Below are 21,414 nucleotides of genomic sequence, written 5' to 3'. Positions count from 1 at the left end.
ATGTAGACTGCTAATTTAAATGTGGCAAAAATGTCCTGGTGGCAGATTGAGGGCCAATGGCAGGAACTGTTTTCATTATACAAATCAATTCACCTTGAACTAGAATGACAGTTTAAACAAGACTGGCCTACAAGAGATTCAATTCCACATATGATTACCATGGTTCTATGTCCACAACAGGTCAGTATTGACCTCAAACTGCACTCTTGAAAATGAACACTCTAAAATCATAAACTATCCATAAAAAACATGCATGGATTTGGGTCTTACTCAATTGAGCCAAACTCTTTAAAAATGTACTTGGAAAAGGACGTTGTATTTTATGCTGCAGAACAGACAGTTTGTTTAGAAAATCGATGAAAATCAGAAGGTGAATACACCTCATCGTGACACTTGATGCATAGAGATGACAATGATTCTGATTTTTCTAAAATAGTGATTTGTGTATGATTCATGTTGGTCTCCAAAGCTAAAGCATCAGAATGCAACACCACCCCAGTGCCTAGCTTGGAGGACTAGCATCAGTCAGACAGTTTAGCACCACCAACACAGACGAACATAAAAAACAGACACTGAATGCGGTCCGGACTGCCTGCGAATCAGTCTAGAGCACCGCTACCCGGATCACGATCATAATCTTTGATAATGCGACCCGTTTTTTGTTTTGTTTTGATATTCATGCGAGCCAAGAGGCTTCCACAGTGTAATTTCCGTCACTTTATCACTCAGCCAATCTCATCCACACACACCCATCCCAAACGCAAACCTACACAACCACACACATGCTGCTTCTCCCAGCTCAGAGCTTTGCTAATAAATATCTTGGCCTCTCTCTCTATTCAATTACAATTTCCGAAAGGAATAACACACACCCTCACATTGCTAACAGCCCTACATCATATAAATAATGTATCAAAATGTGGAGTCTGTTTCTATAATAATTATCTCTATTTTCCTATGAATAGAAATTCCACCAGAATATTCAATAAGTGCATGGTTTTTAAATATTTTTTTTCATTTCCTATGTCCTTACCCTTCCTAAATACTTTGAAATAAAAATCCATTTTTATCCATCATGTTTTGTGCAAATTTGCTTAACAATTTTTTTCACAGAAATATCTAATTCACTTTGACTGTTCATTCACTTGAGAGAATCTCAAACATTTCCCTTTCACATGGAGTGCAACATACATTTCCAACGTCATTAACTTTCCAAAATACCCATCCAATAAAGTTTCAACTCCCATCCACTTTTTTAAGACTTCCCACTAACCACCTGACCACATGCTATCACTGTATTCCACCCCTTCCTGAGGTCTACACATCACCTTTTTGGCCATGTAAATATACAAGATCAAAGTACACAAAATAAAATAGTCAAATTTGAAATCAGTTGCTTAGTGCAAACTACAGTGTGCCTTGAGGCTTCACTGCATGGACACACCTTGAAACTCTGTGGCATTTGGCAACAACTCTGTCTGAATTTAACTGTCCTTTCCATGGACTTTTGAGGCCATTCAACAAGGCCAATAGGTCATCATGGTTCAATGTGGTTTACCAGGTTTCCTATTCTGGTTCTATGACCTTGGACCCACAAGACAGGAAAACAAAGGTTACCGCAGAACCCGCATTGGTAACAGATCATCTACAAAAATAGTTTGGCCGAGTCACAATGTTTACCCAGGTCGTAAGGTTTTCTAAGTGATATCTGTTCCTGTCACTTCAAGAGTAAAACTTTCAGGAACGTCAAAACATTTAACTACAGGGCAGCTATTTCCTTAGAACAATGAGTGCCTTCCAGAACCTACAAGGGTTCTTTGACCCTTCATGGTAGAGGACATTTTAAAAGTTCTGCTTAGAACCAACTCATGAAGAGTTCTTCGTATATAAGTCATGTAGCGATTTCCAATTTGGGAGGAAATGTTCCAATTTGGGTCGAAACGTTTCAGTTTTACTGGTGGTTGCGTATCAATTTTTCACATTTCTTTTCTATCTACTTTTATCTAGGTCACTCAGCGTTTGTGCTTTTGATATTATTTTCCTCTTAGGTGACATACACAACAAAACAAAAAGCTCAGACAATTTAAAATAATCTCTCATTTGCAACATAATGACCTAACAGGTTGGAATTGCACATCGACAGCAGGCCCAGTTAAGTGCTGATGTTGGGTGCAGTTTACTGGAGACCAAGCAAGGCTCTACCCAATCTGTCCAGAGAGCAATCAAATAGATGACTGGATGGGGCATAGGGCTGTGGTAATATCAAAGCTCCATATCCAGCTAGGTATTATTCTGAAATACTTCAATTCCCATAAGGCTTAGCATCTACAGTAACCAGGGATAGAATCTTTCTTTTCAGACACACTTGAACTATTCAAAGAAGGTGTGTTTGTAAGCGCAACATCAACTATATAAAAACAAAACAAAACATTAGCAATATTTCTAAAATATAAAAGCTTGAAAAAAAGAGATGATAAGGAGGGCAGAAGAAGCACGTGGAGCCCTGAGAGGTTCAGACCCGTAAATCCCTCATCCTCCCTGTCTTGCAACCACAGGAACACAACCAGTCCTAATATCCTTAACCACATGGGACAACATGCTGTAACAATCACATCAAAACCGCATACTCTCCCACACTTACGTAGACACACAGATATACAGTTACCTCCTCTTTAGGTAGAGTGCAAGCACTGATGGAGTTGATGAACGTCTATTGGTTAGTTAAGTTAGTTGTTTTGGCTTCATTGATCCCATTGGTTGCCTTATTAAACTTTTTTTTATTTATTTTTTAAGCACTAGAAAGACACCAGTTAGGGACATCCGCCATTTCTAAGTAAGGAAGTGCGAAGGCGGTCAATAGAGGAGATATGATGGAGATCACAGTATAGCGATGGGGCACTGAGGCACTCCCCCAGGACAAACCTTCCTCAGGCGTATGATCCAGTCATTCATGAATACACTCCAAGTGACTAATTAATAATTTGTCTTGGTCCAAGACGCACTCTTAATTAGTGACATGACAAGCTATCAAATGTGGATGGATCTAACAGTCACAGGGAGCTGGCGATGTCTGAGCTCCTATACTTCTGTGGGGCACAGGGGTCGCCGCCCCACACCCCCCCCCCCCCCCCCCCCCCCCCGCTCACTCACCTTTCCCTTGTGGGGACAGGGGGCCTGGGTTAGGGGTTGTCACTTTGGGACCCTTCCCCTTGTGACGGATCACTGAGGCCTGGAACAGAAGAAGGGTCAGAGGGCGCGAGCGGCTCGGACATTTCTACAGGAGTGAGGGTGATCTCCACTTCTTTCCCATCTTCTTGAAGTGTAGGGGGACGAAGAACAGGGGTTGGGGGAGGGTTTGAGGGGGGCAATCGATTTTCGGAAGGAGGAGGGAACTGCCCTCCAGGCGCTCTCTGGATCACCATGGATCGGCTCGGAGTGGTTCTTTGCAGGAGCAAGACAGGCCGGGGATCCACAGATGTGGAGGCAGACTGGCACTGCATCATGCCGCTGGCCCTCTGGTCATGGGCAGGCGTGGCATCTTGGAGGGTTGAGGGAATCGAGCTCAGCACCAGATTTGACTGATCCCGGATCACGATCTCCACCAGCTGCGAGGAAGAGGAAGGTGTGGTGGAGAAAGAGGAAGAGGACGCCAGAGCTTTCTGGATCACCCCTCCAGTGGTTTGAGCCAGAGGCAAGGAGGGCAGAGCCACAGGAGGAGGAGGAGGAGCAACTGGCTGCGGTTGCTGGGCAACGGCATCTTCTGGACGGGGCTTCCTGGGTCGACCCCTCTTGCGTTTGGGAGGTGTGTCTGTGGGAGCGCCCGGGGGATCGGACAAAGGACGTTTCGGGGCTGGACCGCGTGCTCGTTGGACCACCGCCGTCGGCGCAGCGGACGTCGCCATGGTCACAGCAGTGGCCTTGTCACGATCACCACCGTAGGACAGGCTCATTGAGGGGAGGATCATAACGGGAAGCGGCGCGCCCTTCTGCTGTGGCAAGGTCGTCACGGTGATAGGCAGAAGATGGGGCGATGCTGAGGTGTCCTTGGGCGCTAGCAAGGAGGAGTGCACAGAGAGCGAGGGCTTGTTGTCTGGAACCGATCCACGGGGAAGCAGCTTGGGCAGGTGCTTGATCAGGTTCTGCACCTGCTGGTTACGACCCTCCAGTTCGGCTTTGGGCTGCTTCTCGTTGCTTGGAGGTGGCTTTCCTTGTGTGGCCGGCTCTCCGTCGGTTTTGTCCTTTTGCTACAGAGATACAAACATGTCACTCTCAAACATATCACTCTCAAACATTTTACTCTCAAACATGTCACTCTCAAACATAACACTCTCAAACATGTCACTCTCAAACATAACACTCTCAAACATGTCACTCTCAAACATAACACTCTCAAACATGTCAAACAAGCACTTTTTCTTTGTCCTAACAAGCTTGTCACCACTGTAAATTGTGTAACCAGTCAAATATGGGGATCGATCAAGTTTCAAATACCGTGTCTTCAAACTGATCATAAACTGATCATAAGCTTTTAATGGTGTAAAGTGGACAGAATAGCACATGAGCTAGCTGAAGCATATTACCTTAGCATCCCTGCCACTGGCCTCGCCCTCCGCTGTGCCAGCTTTGGGCAGGGCGGGGTTCTTCTTGATCACTTTGTGAGGCTTTGCTGGCCCACCTTTAAGAAAAATAGGGACGTGCATCACATAACGAAGACCATCACAATACATTACACAGACAAAGTAAAGTAAATAAGTAACAACTTGCAATTACTTGGGAAAACAAGCCGTGGTTAAAGCAGGATGAGACTTAGTAAAGAGGTATCTGTAAATGACACCGCTTAGAGCTCATAGTTAAGCTGCTCTGCTCTGGTCACACCACAAAAAAACATAGGCATTCATCAACAGAAACACACACACACACACACACACACACACACACACACACACACACACACACACACACACACACACACACACACACACACACACACACACTTACACATGCACACACACACACGCGTGCACACACACACACATACATTTCTCTAACCTATACATACCAGCCAGATCAGCAGAGGTGACAAGTTCAGCCTGGCTGCAGCGTGGGTTTACTATGTGCTCTTGCACCAGGAATTTGGCAATCTCCACCACTGTATCAAAGGAGCGCTTCAGAATCTTCTGTGCCCAATCACAAATCAGCTGACACGCGGCCTCCGTCACCTCCTGCTTATAAGTCTGCACCAGTTCCGTCAGCTCCGACTATGTATAATTGATACATTTAGTTAGTACAGTATGCTCAGACCCATGATTGGATAACTTCCGTTCGGTCCTAAAATGTCACTCACAAAGACCAAAGTTTCAACAATATTGATTTAGGAGGACCGGGCATTGAGAAAATTATATAGTTTATATAAATAAAATTGGATTGGATTGAATTGAATTGAATTGAATTGAATTGAATTGAATAGTAAACAAGGATTAACCACTTTACAGTCATTCAAGCTTTCTATGCAGTGTAGTTGTGTGGATGTTAATGAAGTGGCACAGAGAAGCAAGGTGGGGTCAGTAAAACACTACAGAACCTGAATATCAGATATGCCAATATTTGTAATTTTTCATTCTAGACTTCAAGAGAAAGAAAAATATATATAGAGAGAAAGATAACACAGTTGTGCGTCGCTTACTGGGTCGTTCTTCAGATCCAGGTTAGGCAGCAAGGGCATGTTCAAGATTGTCTTCCTACGAATCCCACTATAGCAGTATGTGGAGCAGCCAGGTTAAGAAAACAAACGAGTTTTGTGAAGAGCCTTTTACATGATAAGATAAGATAAATCTTCATTAATCCCCGTAGGGAAACTCAGGTGTAATAAAAGCAAGGTAATAGGGATACAACATTTAAATAAATAAGATAAGTACAATGCAGCTGGCCCTAGGTATTAGATAAAAGTTATGATGTGTGAGGTCAGTGGGGTTATATGAACACCTATGAGCAGAAGCCCTGACCCTATCAACCCCATGTAACAAGCAGCCAACTGTAACAAGCAATTGTGGCTGCTGTGCCTTCAAACAGGTACACACATGTCCTTATTTGACCTTTGAACCATAATGATCACATACTGTATAATATGATTATAAAATATTAATAAAAGTTAACAGTAATACTAGAATGGGTAAACAACTGATTTAAACAGATGATATTTGCCAAACGTTTTGTCCCAAGTGGATTTATTAAAGCAGCATTTTGGCCACAATAAGATAAATTATCGTGGATTTATAGTCACTAAGGCAGGTATGTGAAATGACAATGATATACTGTATATTTTAGGTCGTATCTCCCTGCCCTAGGATGAAGTCTAAGAGTAACTCTGCAGGTGGTTATGATATCAGGGAAGGATATTTTGACTGTCCCCTTCCTCCAAGCCTCCGGGCTTTGATGTTGGGGAAAATGTCGCGGATGATTTTTCCGAAGTTGGCTGCACTCAGTGGCCGCTGCTGCAAGTTATCACAGTACCTCCTGGGTGGTGAAAAAAGGTTGTTTTAGTTTTTTAATGTATGAAAACTGAAATACATTAAAGCCAGTCCTTCTTTGTCCAGCTTGGCAATATATCAGTCTTGCAGACAACATACTAGAAACGGACACCATGGACACCAAGGCTGAAGGCCAACTTTCACGGCATCAGTTGTTATCAGTGGCGGTCCGTGCATTTCACGACTAGGCCTTCAGCGATGTCCTACACGATGTTAAACTGAGTGAATCCACCTCCTAATACCATCATTACGACGCCATGGCTCTCGAACCATTATATTTATACAGAAAGGCAGTATAAGTGAGCATTGCATCACCTTAACATAGTCGAGTACAACAGACTTTATTCATATTTCCGGAGCATTTAAAATCAATACACCCGTATTAACAACTACATTAAGAGTAGTAAACTCTCAGTTATATGATCGCTTGGATATTACTGTCACAACTTAAAAATAAAAGGCGATTTTCAGGGATTAGTCTACAAAGTTGTATTAAGTCCACTGAAAGTAGCCTATGTGAGCTTTAACAAGTTTGTCCACTAAACATCGCATTGTCCCACCTGCAAAGCAGTTTCGTTCCCATCCTCTCGATATCCAGTTTTTCTTGAAAGTTCCGTCTTGAAAATGGCGTTGTAATTGTATCAAAAACTGGAATTATCAAGTTGGTGTAAACAACTAGTTTATTTGAGTTGGTTAATGTAATTATATTTAGTCTTACCAATTGAAGCAACTAGCATAATAAGCATTGTAACCGATGTACGTAGTTTTCACTGAAGCACTGCACCGGTCTGCCTCAGTATCCAATCAAGGGACGTTTACGTGTCACGTTCAACGCGAGGAAAGAAATCTTCCGGGCCTTCTAGAAGGCCCAATGTCGCCAACTCGAAATCTGATTGGTTGTCACAACTGTCTGTTTCAGTTCATTCAACTTAAATGAACTGAAACAGCCAGTTGTGATAACCAATCAGATGTACACGGGCCTTCAATGTGAATTCCGAAGGCCTCAGGGAAGATTTCTGTTCTCGGGGAAGATTTCTTGGAGCGTGGCAACACATGATAGCTGAAATATGATTGGATGAAAGCTCTAACATAAACTAACAACGCTGGAAGCTATGAAATGAAGATAATGGACTATGGGGAATAATTTAATTCATATTTATGAAAAGAAAATATTAAAATTAAATTTATTTTATTAAATTTATTTTCTGATGATGTTTAGGCCAGCAGAGAAGGCCTTGAAGGCCCTGACGGACCACCACTGGTTGTTATATTGGGCAGGTTAGGTTGTTGGGCATGAGTACTGTATGTGCATGTGACAGTGAGAGGATTGGTCACAAGGAATAACCCATTTTCCTGTGCATAACTAAAACATTGTATGGTGTACAACTCCTTGTCTAAGCATTTTATAATCTTACCTTCTGACTATTCCAACGCCTCTTCCAATCTGCAATTTGCTCACTAGTTTTTGAACAGGAATTGTGCCAAACAATGCATACAGCATACGGTTTCTAAATATCTTTTCATAAGCTATTCTATTGCTTTTTTTTTTTTCTGCTTTACATGCTGTCCGCATCTCAAGTGTAATTCTCCTTGAGAATGTCTGGTGAACTCACTTGTAGGTCTCATAGACGTCCTGTTTGGGCAGACAGGTGTCGGCGTGCTCCTCCAGGTGACTCCGGATCCAGTTGCAGGTGAGCAGCTGGTCAGCCATGTTCAGGGAACTGGCCTCACTGTATACAATCCCAGGTGAGGTTACAGTGAGGCCGAACCAGGGGAGACATGGTTAAAGGGTGTAGATTAAGTTAGATCTACACGTCCACAGGTCCCTTTCAACACGCTAAGATGTCACAGGTATTAAGCAGAATTAAAAGGTATTTCAAGAGTACTTCTGGCATTACAGTGTATATGCATGTCTGACTGTATACAGTGTGTCTGTGTGATTGTGCATGAGCATATCTATTTAAAACTGATTGTGTGTTATTTGTCAACACAAAGAGGTGTGTGAGGGTGTGTCTCTCCGTTTGTATACCAGTGTGTGTGTGTGTGTGTGTGTGTGTGTGTGTGTGTCTCTCCGTTTGTATACCAGTGCTTGTGTGTGTGTGTGTGTGTGTGTGTGTGGGTGTCTCTCCGTTTCTATACCAGTGTGTGTGTGCGTGTGTGTGTGTGTGTGTGTGTCTCTCTCTCTCTGTTTGTATACCAGTGCGTGTGTGTGTGTCTCTTTCTGTTGGTATACCAGTGCGTGTGTGACTGACCTTTTTTCCCCTGCACTGGGTCCTGATGGTAGCTGGAGATACAAGTAGAGTTTGTCGTTGTCAGAGAAGCGCTGAACTTCTTGCTGAGGGACAGTTTTAAAGAGGATTCAGTCTGATGTTACACTGGTGAGGGACCTTGCAATATTGCTAACATGTCAAGCTAAAAGCATGGAATTTAATTTGTTCAGGAGAACGAAAACATTCTGCAAGGGAAAGTAAAATATTTGAAAACGACAATTGTGTAATTTCTATTGCTCACTTACCAAAATGCTTTCGACTTTGCCCTGAACATTCTTACTGTAGAGAGCAAAAAACAGATAAGGCGTTAAGTTTGTGCAGGAGCATGCATTTTGTTAAAGATGAATTGGCCAACACTTTTATCTAACCATCTGAGGAATGTTGTCTTACGAGATGTTACTCTTCAACTTCTGGAGGAGCATGCTGGGCTCCGTGTCGCCCTCTCCTGTATCCAGCTTCCCGGGTTTGGGGGCCTCCCCACCCCTCACTCGCTCGTCCGCCATGGGTTGCGCTTACTGCGCTGACCACCTGCATCCAGAACCCTCTGAGAGAACCAGTCTAGAACCAGAGGAGAGGAGAGGAGAGGAGAGGATAGGAGAAGAGAGGACAGTAGAGGGGAGGAGAGTAGAGAAGAGGGGAGGAGAGTGTTCTACTTTTGTTGGAAAGGCTGTACTTTTCCACAGAAAACCACTCAACAGAGCAAGGCTGTGAAACAAAATACCTCAATTAATGTTTTTATGAGATGATAAGGAAACAGGTTGGGCCAATACCTCAAACTAACTTGTTGCTAGGCAGAAGTTATAGTTACCTAACTGCACCTGCATTTTCTTACACTTACACTTGTAATCATGAAGTGCCTTGAGAACCTGGTTTCAGTACTATTATAGTAGTATTTTTTTTTAGGTATTTGTACTGTTTTTAGCTAGTTGTACTTTTGTCATGTTATATGTTGTCCCTAGTCTCACCAACAGGAGCAGAGCTCCAAATTTCGTTGAATGCACATACAATGACATAAAAAGCTTTTCTATTCTATTTCTAATTTATTCAGTTTTGGTTCCACAAAAGGTTGATGATTGAGCTCAATAGCCAATCAAATTGAACCCCTCTTGCCATACTCCTGAAGCACCGTGTTGATTGGCTGGGATTGTTTCTGGCTCAGTCCAGAGCCACTGTTTCCCATTTACAGATCCAGAACTGTTTACTGGCACCAGTTTCTTTTTTTAAACTAAATGACCGTGAGAAGCAATTTGCTGAATTTATCAAAAAGTGAATGGGATTAGAACTGCGGACACTACCTTTAACTGGTCAGCCATTTTACTTAATGTTTAAGTTGTTTAAAATGGTAAGAATCAAGCATTTACCGGATTCTAGACTCTCTACTGTGTAGTTTGTGAATCACTATGGTATGATATCCTATGAGACACAGACATCCCAGCACAACATTTCCTTGCATACATTTCTTTAGAGGATGGGACCACGGAACACACATGTCCTTGTCTGATGAGGGTTCTGATTTCTGTGAGCCATCCAGAGAAATCCAGTAAGAAAGTCTCACCACCTTGTGATAGTCTATCAATAGTATTTGTTAGATATAAGCCTCATTATGAGCTATCAGGAACAATCTTGTCCTGGTTGTCTCAAGTTGTATTACGCCACATTGTGCTTGAAATTACATTAAGATTATATTAACAAACAATAAGATTTAAATTAGTGTAATATAATAACCACATTATGCATGCATACTAATAACATTGAAATTCATCAATAGCATTAAAAACTTTTTGTAGATAGGACAGAAGCTCACTGCAACTAGAAAATATATAAATATATTAATGCAGTTGATTGTGATATTAATTATGTTATTGAGACACATAATCATGAATAACAACATAGTTTCACTGAATGAATGAAAATGACAAAATACTTTGATACTGAATAATTTGCTGGTAAAACTACATGACAAGGTTACAGATTGTCATGTTTTACGTAACCGAAGTAACATTGCGATCAGTACATTAATACTTAATAGTGTCCTGCGTAGTGGTAGCCTAATAGATGTATCTAAAAGTGTTTGTTATAAAATAATCTTGTATCCCTCTTCCCTAGGTCATCAAGTTCACAAAAGAAAGGAAAGAGTTTTCAAGGCGGCTTGCTCCAAAATAATCAATGAAATAGTGACACTCCCACTACGGCAACCCGTGGTCAGTGTCTGTAAATTACAAAATTACACTGGAGTAAGTGAGAACCACACTAACCACCCTAGCGTTTTAAAAACCCCAAACAAACATATTTGTTTGCGCCTGTAGTGTTTATCCAGGTTTTATCTATCCATGTCGACCAGACGCAGTAAGACCTCTGACACGACCGAGCCGCTGTCAAACCACATCTACCAGCTGTCAACAGCTACCACATCGAAATACAACGGCGGAGTGCGAGCATGTTTTCGGAATGCAACTAGCTAGCTAGCTAACGTTAGCTTGCTAGCCACCAGCCATGTCTCCACTACACTACCCTAGCTACGACCCTTCCTTCCCTTTCGTGGATGTTACATCGTCCAAATTAGACAGTTCGACGAATTTGGTCGTAAACAACATCTCCTCTTAATTTATTCGCCTATTATAAGTGTCCATCTTGTTTGCCGCACAGCTTGCTACGGTCATGCGCTTACGATTCACATTCTTCCCGCTTTCTTCGTTTATGGGCAAAACGAAGCCTTGACATAGTTGCTTGCTAGCTTGGTAGACATGTAGCTAGTCAGCTTTAGACATCGATTTTTGACCATCCAAGTCAAGCTTACACGGCATTTCTATCATATGTCATTAACTGATACAAATAACTTACACTGTCGCCTAACGTTACCTGAAACATTAAAAAGTAACGTTATTTATAAGCAAGCTAGCTGGCATTAGTTTATAGCCTGCCTAGCTAGCATATGCTGCTATCGTTGGCAAGCTGTGAACACATTGAAATACATTGAGGCATAGAGCCATGGAAACTTACACAACTATTTTCACAGTCAACGTTTAAAATGCGTTTAACATTCTTTCATATTTAAAGCAAAATAATTGTGGTATTTATTTTATAAAAAGAAAAAGAAAGTACCTGAGTCAAAGATACAGCAAAAATCCCCTGTCAGATTATTTTATGATTGGACAACTGTGTTATGTCTGCCTGACTACAAAGCAAACCTCAAGTGTGATTGGATGCCTTTCCTTATTCTACACGGATACAGAGCATTCCTTTAATTCTATTGGATAAATAGCTTTATTTTCTCTAGAAAGATTATTTTGATAGGAGGGTAAATGTTGCTCTGCCCAGTGACAAATTTGATGGTTTGTTTGTTTTAGTCCTCCTAGTAACAAGAATATGATTGGTCGGCTTTTTGTTATTTGGTCAGGCTTTCGCAATGATTTTCTTACGACTATTCAATAACATTTTGATATACCAATAACACTTAAAATAACAATAAAACGTATCAATTTACCTGTAGTAACAGTACCTCAACTTTATCCCACATAAGATCCGAAGGATCTATCAGAAGGACATGCTTAGAAGCAACCTGAAATACATTTACTGACCCAAAACAACTTTTTAAGCGTCACCAATAGGCACACAAACAGAGAGCTTGAAGGAAATTCAGTGGTGGAATAAGAATTCAGATCTTTTACATAAGTAATGGTACCAATACAGTAGGCTACAACTACTGCACAAGTCCTACTTCAGTAAAAGTACATAAATATTACCAGCAAAATGTAGATTACAATAGTACAATATTTCCCTCTGAAAAGTAGTGGAGTGGAAGTAGGCAATATCATAAAATGTATATACTCAAGTAAAGTACAAGTACCTCAAATTGTGTTTATGTAATGTAGTAAAGTTACTTTCCACTACTATTATCATGGATAGGTAGGCCTATAGCCATGATTGAGCCATAATAACCACTTGGGGAAGTCTACTTCAAAATTTGTCAGAATCCTAATCTCTTCTGACACTAGAACATTATACTATTGGCAATATCACCTCCAGCATAGGTGCGTTACCTCCCAGGGGTCAGTCCTGGGGCCCCTGCTTTTCTTAATTTACATGCTACCCTTGGGAAACATACTTCGAGGTCATAACATTCCATTTCACTCCTATGCAGATGACACACAAATCTACATCCGAACTTCACCCGACAAACAACAGGCACTATCACAGACTACCAAATGCCTGGATGACATCCAGCACTGGATTAGCAACAACTCACTACAGCAAAATGGTGGCAAGTCTGAAGCCATTCTTATTGGCACGCCCCATCAAATTAAAAAGGCCGGTATCACCCAAATCACCATAAATGGCCACCCCACCCCTCTCTCCTCACTCATCACAAACCTTGGTGTCAAGCTGGACTCTTCATTGTCCTTTGATGCACACATCAAATACATCTGCCAAACTTCATTCTACCACCTAAGAAACATCTCAAGGCTGAGACCCTCTCTTCCCAAACATGCTGCAGAAAAGCTGGTGCACGCATTCATCAGCTCCCGTCTGGACTACTGCAACTCTCTGCTGGCAGGTCTTCCAGCAAAAACCATCCAGAGGCTGCAGTATGTTCAAAACAGTGCTGCCCGGGTTCTCACCAAGACAAGGAGATCCGAACACATCACCCCAGTCCTCCACTCCATCCACTGGCTTCCAATCAACCAGAGAATAAACTTCAAAGTCCTACTTCTAATTCACAAGGCCATAAACACCACCGGTCCGGCCTATCTCCAGGATCTCCTCACCCCTCATCTCACACCAAGGACTCTTAGGTCTGGACAAGCAAACCTTCTTGCAGTTCCCCAGACAAATATGTCCAGAATGGGAGATCGTGCCTTCTCCTCGCTGGGGCCACTACTCTGGAACAAGCTCCCGGAGAACATTAGGGCTTTGGACTCCATCGCTACTTTTAAATCCCACCTCAAAACCCATCTTTTTATATCTGCCTTCTCCTAAAGTCCTGGTTTCTGTTTTTCTTTGATTTCTTTTCTGTATTGTTTTGAATGCACTGTTTTAAATTGCTATTGTGACCCTGTTAAGCACCTTGAGACATCTTTGTATGTGAAAGTGTGCTATACAAATAAAATGCATTATATATTATTATGACTATATACAACATATAAGACATTTTACAACAACCATTAGCACCAACAGAACACACAAAAACGTACATTATTCCTGGGAAGTAAAAACATATTTAAATAACATTTAACATTAAAGTTAAGTCTGATTTATAGCAACAACAAAAGAGTTTTGGTATTGTTTCCGAAGTTCAACCCATTTTTAAATAGTTTCCTGTAAAGAAGGCAGATGTCACGAAGGCCTAGGCTAATTTATGTAATTTTGTTAAAGTCTGGCACAATGTTTTCAGATTTGTTTTGGGAAACGTGCTGAAGTTTGTTCAATCTTTGTATCCTTCCAAGCATAAGCTGCATAATTAAGGACACTTAATTAATGTAACGTGTCTGTCCACTTAAAAATGACTTGTCATATTGATGCTCAAATGCAATCGGCTTAAACAAAAACAATCTCAAAACAGTTGCGCTTAATGAGGCTCCTCCAGTGTCCCATAATTCCGTTCTTCATCCATTGTTTAAGAAAATATTTGGCTCTACGTCATTTCCCCCAGTTTCAAAATGGATTCCAGCGGCTTGAAGCTCAACTTTTGGGAGAATGGACCCAAACCCGGTCAATTTTACTCTTTTCCTGGCAACAACAGCAACACAACTCCTGGTTGTGGGCCGGTTAGGCACACATTGTAAGTATCGTTTGTATTTATATATTTTTGTAATCTTAGTAATCGTTTCTTATGGCACTTTCGATTTCCTCATCTTCCTGCTGTATCATGGTGGGTTGAACAACTGATCAGCTAACCATCTAGCATGCTAGTTAGCTACAGATGTCAGTCAGGTAAAATAAATATATTCACTTTTTATTGTTGTTAGCAACCTGGGTGTGATTGATCCCCTCACACCAACATGGCAAATATACATGAAGCGTGGTTACAGTTTAATCTTTCCTAACTCCTGTAGCCTACCCATATAATCAGGTAACGTTACCAAGCTAACCTAAATAGCATGGACCGTCAGCTAGCAGGATCAACTTGCAAGAAAAAGCTTACTAGCTTTTCAGCCTGATAACTTTTGCCACTTTATTTGATTTTAATTGCTGTTTTAGTAAAGTTTCAACAACACAACCGGCTGTGTAAATATATATTTATATATATTATATATATTTTTTTTTTATAGTTCAGCGCAACAGTTAAATCTTTTTGCGGGTCTGTTGGCTGTTTATTTTTCACTGCAGATGGGGTGTGTGGCGCATGGATACCTTTTCTATTCTATAACTTAATCTCTAAATGGTTCTCGTTTTTCCTACTCAATACGATGGTTGGTGCAATTTTCATGGTATTAACTTTTTGTGTTCCTTCCTCAGAAACCCGATGGTGACGGGCACATCGGTGTTGGGTGTGAAGTTCACCGGCGGTGTCATGATCGCTTCGGACATGCTGGGCTCATATGGCTCCTTGGCCCGTTTCCGTAACATCTCCCGCCTCATGAAGGTCAACGACAACACTATCCTGGGCGCCTCTGGCGACTATGCAGATTACCAGTACCTCAAACAAATCATTGAGCAGATGGTGTAAGTGTGTAACCCTCATGAAATTCACGCCCAATTTCTGATTTTGGTGTCAGAAGAGGCAGCTTTGTGTTGTTGCTAGGATGAAGATGACTGAATATATCCAAGGGGAATATATACCAGAGGAGCACCCATGATCACACCTCATTCTCTGCTTTTCTGTACTCAGAATTGATGAGGAGCTTCTAGGAGATGGCCACAGTTACAGCCCCAAGGCCATACACTCATGGCTGACCCGTGTAATGTACAACCGCCGGAGTAGAATGAACCCACTCTGGAACACAGTGGTCATCGGTGGATTCTATAACGGTGAAGGGTAGGTGTCCAACAAATCCTGCAATGCGCTGGCTACATACCTTATGAAACTGTTGTTGTTCTGTATCACTAAGCTTCTGGGTTTTTGACCTTATCTTTTTCTGAGAACACTGACCTATAGCGTTGTCTTGAATTCTAACCCTCAATTGCACTTTTACCCCCAGCTTCCTCGGCTACGTTGACAAGCTGGGAGTTGCTTATGAGGCACCAACCGTGGCAACAGGCTTTGGTGCCTACCTTGCCCAGGTGGGTGACCAACAAATGGTTGTTGTAGCTGTGTTTCAAATGTATTTATCGAGCTGATGCTTAAAAGTGTGTATAGTTGGTTATTCACGGTATTTTGTTATTTTCTCTAGTTTTGCTCTTGCTCCCTCTTCATGTCTCTTTGGCTGACCCATCACTGTAGGCTCATCGTGATTTTGATTGTTATGTATTTTTTTCAGCCTCTGATGAGAGAGGTGGTGGAAAACAAGGCGGAGATCACAAAGGATGAGGCACGGGCGCTGGTGGAGCGCTGCCTGAAAGTTCTCTACTACCGCGATGCCCGCTCCTACAACCGGGTGAGGGCCTACATCTCCCCTTTCAAACATGCTCCATGACAACTTATTAACTCATCCAGGGTTTTGGGGAATGGCCCTATTATTGTTTTAACTAGTGATGTCAAAAGAAGCATGCGTCAAGTCCGATGAAACCCATCTTCATTTTCAGTAGACGTAACTTCAGTTATACCAGAGGGTGCTTGATGACTGAATTTAATTTTATGCTGGGGCAACTCTAGTCTGATTTGGTTTCCCCCACTGTTCAGTTCTCATATTTCACATGTACCAAGATTAGAAGTTAATTTGCACTTTACACACTTGAAAGAAACATGGCGTGTTGCTTATGTTTTTTTTTTTTTTTTTTGCAGTATGAGATTGCAATCGTGACAGAGGAAGGAGTGGAAATTGTTGGCCCCCTGTCATCAGAGACAAACTGGGATATTGCACACATGGTCAGGTGAGTCATGACACAGGACAAGAAGTACATGATGCACAGCCATTGGATATTTTCACTTAATTTTCTGTGTACATTTTTTGGTTTGAATTGTAACTATATTGTAATTTCTCCCTGTTTGTGTTGCAGTGGTTTTGAATGAGAGCAGCGGTTGTTTGTCTTTAATTCCCCACATCTGGATGAGCTGTTGGTTTCAGCCTCACTGAGGATATAACTGTTAATGTAGAACGGCCATCACCCTTTTTGCTTTCGTCTCTTTTGTATAACAATAAATCTGTAAAACAAAAAAATATTATGCTGTCATGTTCATTCATAAAACTGCAAGTGGCCTCACATCTTTGCCTTTCAATTTATCAGTAATTACGGCACTATTGGGACAGATGAGGACCCACTTTACTTTATATCGATATTCAACCAGACATTTTTTTAAATCATGGGTATTGCGTATTATCCATAAGAAAATCTTCACTATCCATACTAATGTACATTTGGTGATTCACTCTTGGGTGCTTGCCACTGCAAGTGTGACTTCAGGAGTAAGATGGGAAAGTAACCAGCCCATGAAGATGGTGATTTCAGATGGTCTTCAGTCAGACAGCTTGGCACCTGAGATGCTTCTTTGAATTGATGGGAAGGTTCATAAAACACAAAAAAAGGCTTTATTATGGTTCTAACAATTAGATTTGACCAACATTTAATCAGAAAAGTCATCAGAGCTTTATCTCTACATTCCCAATAAAAAAAAAAAAAATGCATAGATGTGTTTCAACGTAAACTTGTACCCTACATGATTAGGATGTGTACAAGTTAAACACTACAGGGAAACGGACTGAATCTATAGCGTATACGCGATACATTAACCCCTTTCAAAGTCGACATGATCATACAAGGCATGTTCTTGGTTTGATGTTGGTTTGACGTTTCTCTGAGTAATTTCATTGAAATACTTCTTTAAAAGCAGCTTTGTGGCCAACTGTGCTTGTAAAAGCTAGTCAATGTCTGTTCCTGTGGAAGACGCACCAGAATCTATAGCTTGGCCTGAACAGTGAATATACAAAAATATACAGCTACATTTCTGGATTGTGTTGAGATATAAAAAATATCTTTTCAGTTTACACATCTCAGTTCTTACAGTATGTTATAACAGTCTGGAAGAAAACTAGCACAAACTGAACAGCAAAAGGACTTGAGGCAAATTCCCCTCTATGCCTTTAATGCCCATTCTTTGAGTCAGGATATCTTTAAAGTGATCTAAATACAAATTCTTTTTGACAGGAACAAGGAAAAAGATACAAAAACGTGTGTCAATACAAAATCCGGTGAAAGGAAATTCTTGATTTACAGATAAAGCATAAGGCAAGAACAATTTACATTTGAAGGCTTCATATCTCCATGTCCTATCTTCAGTAGTTAAAGCAGTTTGAGTTAATATGGAGGCTCTATAGTCTGAAACATCAAAGGTGCGATCAAACACCATTATGAAGGCAGATCTTTTGCTCAACTTATACCATTTAAGCTCTTTGAACCAAAAAGTCTGGCTAACCATGATTCACAGTACCCAATGATTACCCCCTTATCTACTTTTACAATTGAAGTTATCACTGTTCACAGGCTTTGTTCGATGAGCTAGCCTTTCTGCCTTATTTCCCCATGTCTGCCTCCTCGAAGCCAAGGAAAGATTCCAGGTCGCTGTCTTTCTCAAACACCTGTTTTAACTTCTGTCGGCTGGAAGGTGATGGCAAGGATCCAGGCGTGGCAACTCGATCATCTTCCCCTTCGACCTCAGCCTCCTGCGGAGTGGACTGGAGTAGAGCCCTGGTCAACTCTTGCACCAGACCCATGGGCCCTTCCCCAGCCTGTGTCTCCAAAGGTTCCGCCGCCATTTTAAAAGACCGCTGCAGCAGCTCTGGACGAGCCCCCAGCACCTGCAGCAACTGCGCCAACCATCCAATCACCAGGAGAGCCAACTCGTCCGGCTGCGCCCCTATGAGGCTCTCGGGAGCGGTGGTCACTTGTTCACTCCAGCATGCCTGCAAGAACTCTCTGAGCACCGGGCCTGTGCACGCCTCCAGAGGCTGCAGGCAGCAGGAGCAGGCCTTGGGCACCACGGCTGGCAGAGTGTTGGCACTGTTCAGTGAAGCCAGGAAGTCATCAGCCAGATGCCCTCGGTAGGGATCCATCACCAGCAGGCCCTTTCCCCCCGCGCTGGGGTTGATGTACGGGCGCCACACCTTGGAAAGCCACAGCTGCAGACGGTCCTCGTCTGAGAAACCTTCTGGTCGGGCCTCGAGAAAGACAGAGGCAGGAACAGCTGCCATGCAAGACGGTGGGTTACCCGTCAGGAACACCATTGCAGGGAGTAACGTTCCATCGGCCATCGCTGACAAGACCACCTCCATTATAGGCTCACCAGGGTCAGACAGTCTAAACACAGAAGCAAGGGATGAAGCCTGGTCCAATTGTTCCAGATCAATAAACACAGCCAGCTCATCTACAGCTCCAACACTACCAAGCCCAAAGCCCTGAGCTCCGGCCTGCTTCTTCATAAAGCGTGTGAACGAGCGCACACCTTCCTCCACACTCTGCGGAAGCACGCGTCCTGCCGTGCCGACCGTCTGCACGCCCAGCTCATGCTGCAGCAGGAAGTCCACCGTCCAGTCATGGGACAACCCTGGGTCGCTACCACCCACACACTCCTTCACCTTCTGGAACAGTTTCTCTTCGTTTACAGGAAGCTGCTGTTCCCGCTGCACCAGAACCCACTCAGACAGCCGGTCAGCTGCTCTGGGCCCAAGCCCGCGACGGCCCTTGCTTGGCCCCTGGTTCTTGCGGGCGATTAGCCAGGCTTGAATGAGTGCTGGCTGGGTTTGGAACTGTGCAGCAGCCTGGGGTACTCCGCAGCACAGGGCAAACAGCACAATCTTCAACTGCTCCGCAGAGAGAGATCTCTCAGGGACTTCCACCTCATTGGTTGGCTTCTTGGCCTTTACAGGCTTTTTGATGGCAAGAGAGCTGTGATTGGCTGGCTGGGCACTTTTAGAACTATCCGCCCCCAGTAGGACAAAGGGATTGTTCTGCCGATCAAGATTAGCAGTCTCTCCTTCCCGAAGCACATCATTTGGTATGATGACAAACCTGTAACACAACATATACATTTAACATTTAAATATTTCTACCAGTCCTTTTAAGTGAAAGTCAGAAACTGAGCGTTCATTAAAAAAAAGTACATGTCTTCATACCTTTTGTATCCGGTTGAGAATCCATCTATATTAAAAAATAAAACAAGGATTTTAATTTACACACACATAACAAAGCACATTATGTGATTACGTTAACACATCGGCTCTAATTTCAGTAAGACACACATACAAAACAAACATCTGTAGAAATAAAATGCAATTGTGCTGCTGTGTTGGAGCCAGGCAGACCAAAACATAGACAACAAACAGCTGTCGTGTTTCCTGTTGTTTTAACAGCGCAGCCCCTCCGGATCAATTGCTATTCGCTAACGATATGCTAGCGGCTAAAACTAACGAAATCTCTTGAAATGTGATGACTTTGACATTATGACAAACTAGTTACTCAACAACTGTCCTAACACAGAGTCAACCATCAAGCAAGTGCAACACAAGACCAAGCAAGACGGCAAATTAGCTACTTACTAAGTAGGCAGACAGTAGAAAGCCGGGCGACGTCTGGCAATCTTACATTTAGCAGTTGTAAGCCTATGGACCCTGGTATGGCAATGGCACGGAGGCGATTCTCCATATTAAAAGTCATTGTAGCGCTCCAATATCTTTCAAGCTGTTATTCTAAGGTAAAACTGCTTATCCTAACCCTAATCCTGAAGTGTAATTGTTGCATACTGTTACTTTAAGGGCACTTAATCCCAGTGTTTCATTCTCCTCTTACCCCTAGCTTTGTAGGTGCCTCCGCAATGGTCAGGATACTCCACCAGATGGTTGGCCATCATGTCACCCACTTTAGTGGTGAAATGACAGGACAGGCAGTTCAATGATAGATCCCTGCAACACAGACAAGTTTCATTTTAAATTAAACTGCAGACCAAGACTCCAGCAAATAAGGTTACTTTTCTTTGACAGGCCTAGGCCTCACAGCTGGAAATGACTGTGGAATGAGAACTTTAAGGTATAGTTTAAATTGAAGTCTATTGTACAAAGTTCCTCACAGGGCTGCAAAAGTATATAGGTGGGATCGTTACCTTGGACATGGCCTAAACATGGACAGGTACTTGCTTAATTTTCCAGTCTTGCGAGAAACGTGATTGCTGTAGTGAAAACAAGACGGGTTGATTCATTATTTTATAATACAGTTTACGGTCTGATGCAGTGCACAGTAGCACACACGGTACACAAGGAGACCATAACACCGCAGCCTATGTGTCCGCTGTCGAGGGCACTCACTTGATCATGTGGTTGGCGTAGGAGCGGGAGCAGCAGGTGCTGTAGCGGCAGATTGAGCAGTGCACATAGGTGGGGAAATGCTGGCTATAGTTGGGAATCTCAAAGGTGCATTCAACGCAGCTACCCTTTTCCAATGAAGGCCTGAGAAAAAAAAGAGGAGTGTTAGTTCTGTGTGCCTGTGTCAAATGTCAAAAAGGGAGATCTTATTAAACTGAAAGGCATTAC

At 42.5% G+C, this 21,414-nt stretch overlaps 2 protein-coding genes across 2 annotated transcripts; one reads left to right on the top strand and one right to left on the bottom strand.

The window, feature by feature from the left end:
• Positions 1 to 3,179: 3,179 nt before the first annotated feature.
• Positions 3,180 to 11,939, bottom strand: rfx5 (regulatory factor X, 5; the record flags this gene model as incomplete). The annotated part of the gene is made up of 10 exons (XM_080859761.1): positions 11,900 to 11,939; positions 9,188 to 9,355; positions 9,043 to 9,076; positions 8,780 to 8,862; positions 8,141 to 8,257; positions 6,397 to 6,513; positions 5,684 to 5,762; positions 5,060 to 5,258; positions 4,581 to 4,675; positions 3,180 to 4,244 (listed from the first exon to the last, which is right to left on the bottom strand). The coding sequence occupies exons 2-10, from the start codon at positions 9,298 to 9,300 to the stop codon at positions 3,180 to 3,182; spliced, it is 1,902 nt and encodes a 633-aa protein (XP_080715887.1). The 5' UTR covers positions 9,301 to 9,355; positions 11,900 to 11,939.
• Positions 11,940 to 14,441: 2,502 nt separating this feature from the next.
• On the top strand, positions 14,442 to 17,055 carry psmb4 (proteasome 20S subunit beta 4). The gene is made up of 7 exons (XM_080858988.1): positions 14,442 to 14,576; positions 15,254 to 15,460; positions 15,627 to 15,773; positions 15,937 to 16,018; positions 16,216 to 16,332; positions 16,680 to 16,768; positions 16,895 to 17,055. Exons 1-7 carry the CDS (start codon positions 14,455 to 14,457, stop codon positions 16,905 to 16,907), a joined length of 777 nt encoding a protein of 258 aa, XP_080715114.1. The 5' UTR covers positions 14,442 to 14,454; the 3' UTR covers positions 16,908 to 17,055.
• Positions 17,056 to 21,414: the final 4,359 nt, after the last annotated feature.

Source organism: Sprattus sprattus (assembly GCF_963457725.1).
Source record: "Sprattus sprattus genome assembly, chromosome: 20".
In the NCBI taxonomy this organism is placed as follows: domain Eukaryota; kingdom Metazoa; phylum Chordata; class Actinopteri; order Clupeiformes; family Clupeidae; genus Sprattus; species Sprattus sprattus.
The sequence above is the reverse complement of the archived record's forward strand: the minus strand, read 5'-3'. Positions and strand labels throughout refer to the sequence as shown.

What these genes read in the sequence shown, in the direction of transcription:
- psmb4 (XM_080858988.1), top strand. Translation starts at nt 14,455, where the DNA reads ATGGATTCCAGCGGCTTGAAGCTCAACTTTTGGGAGAATGGACCCAAA. An exon ending in GGGCCGGTTAGGCACACATT is followed by an intron (nt 14,577 to 15,253) that starts GTAAGTATCGTT and finishes TTCCTTCCTCAG; the next exon opens with AAACCCGATGGTGACGGGCA. An exon ending in TTGGTGCCTACCTTGCCCAG is followed by an intron (nt 16,019 to 16,215) that starts GTGGGTGACCAA and finishes TATTTTTTTCAG; the next exon opens with CCTCTGATGAGAGAGGTGGT.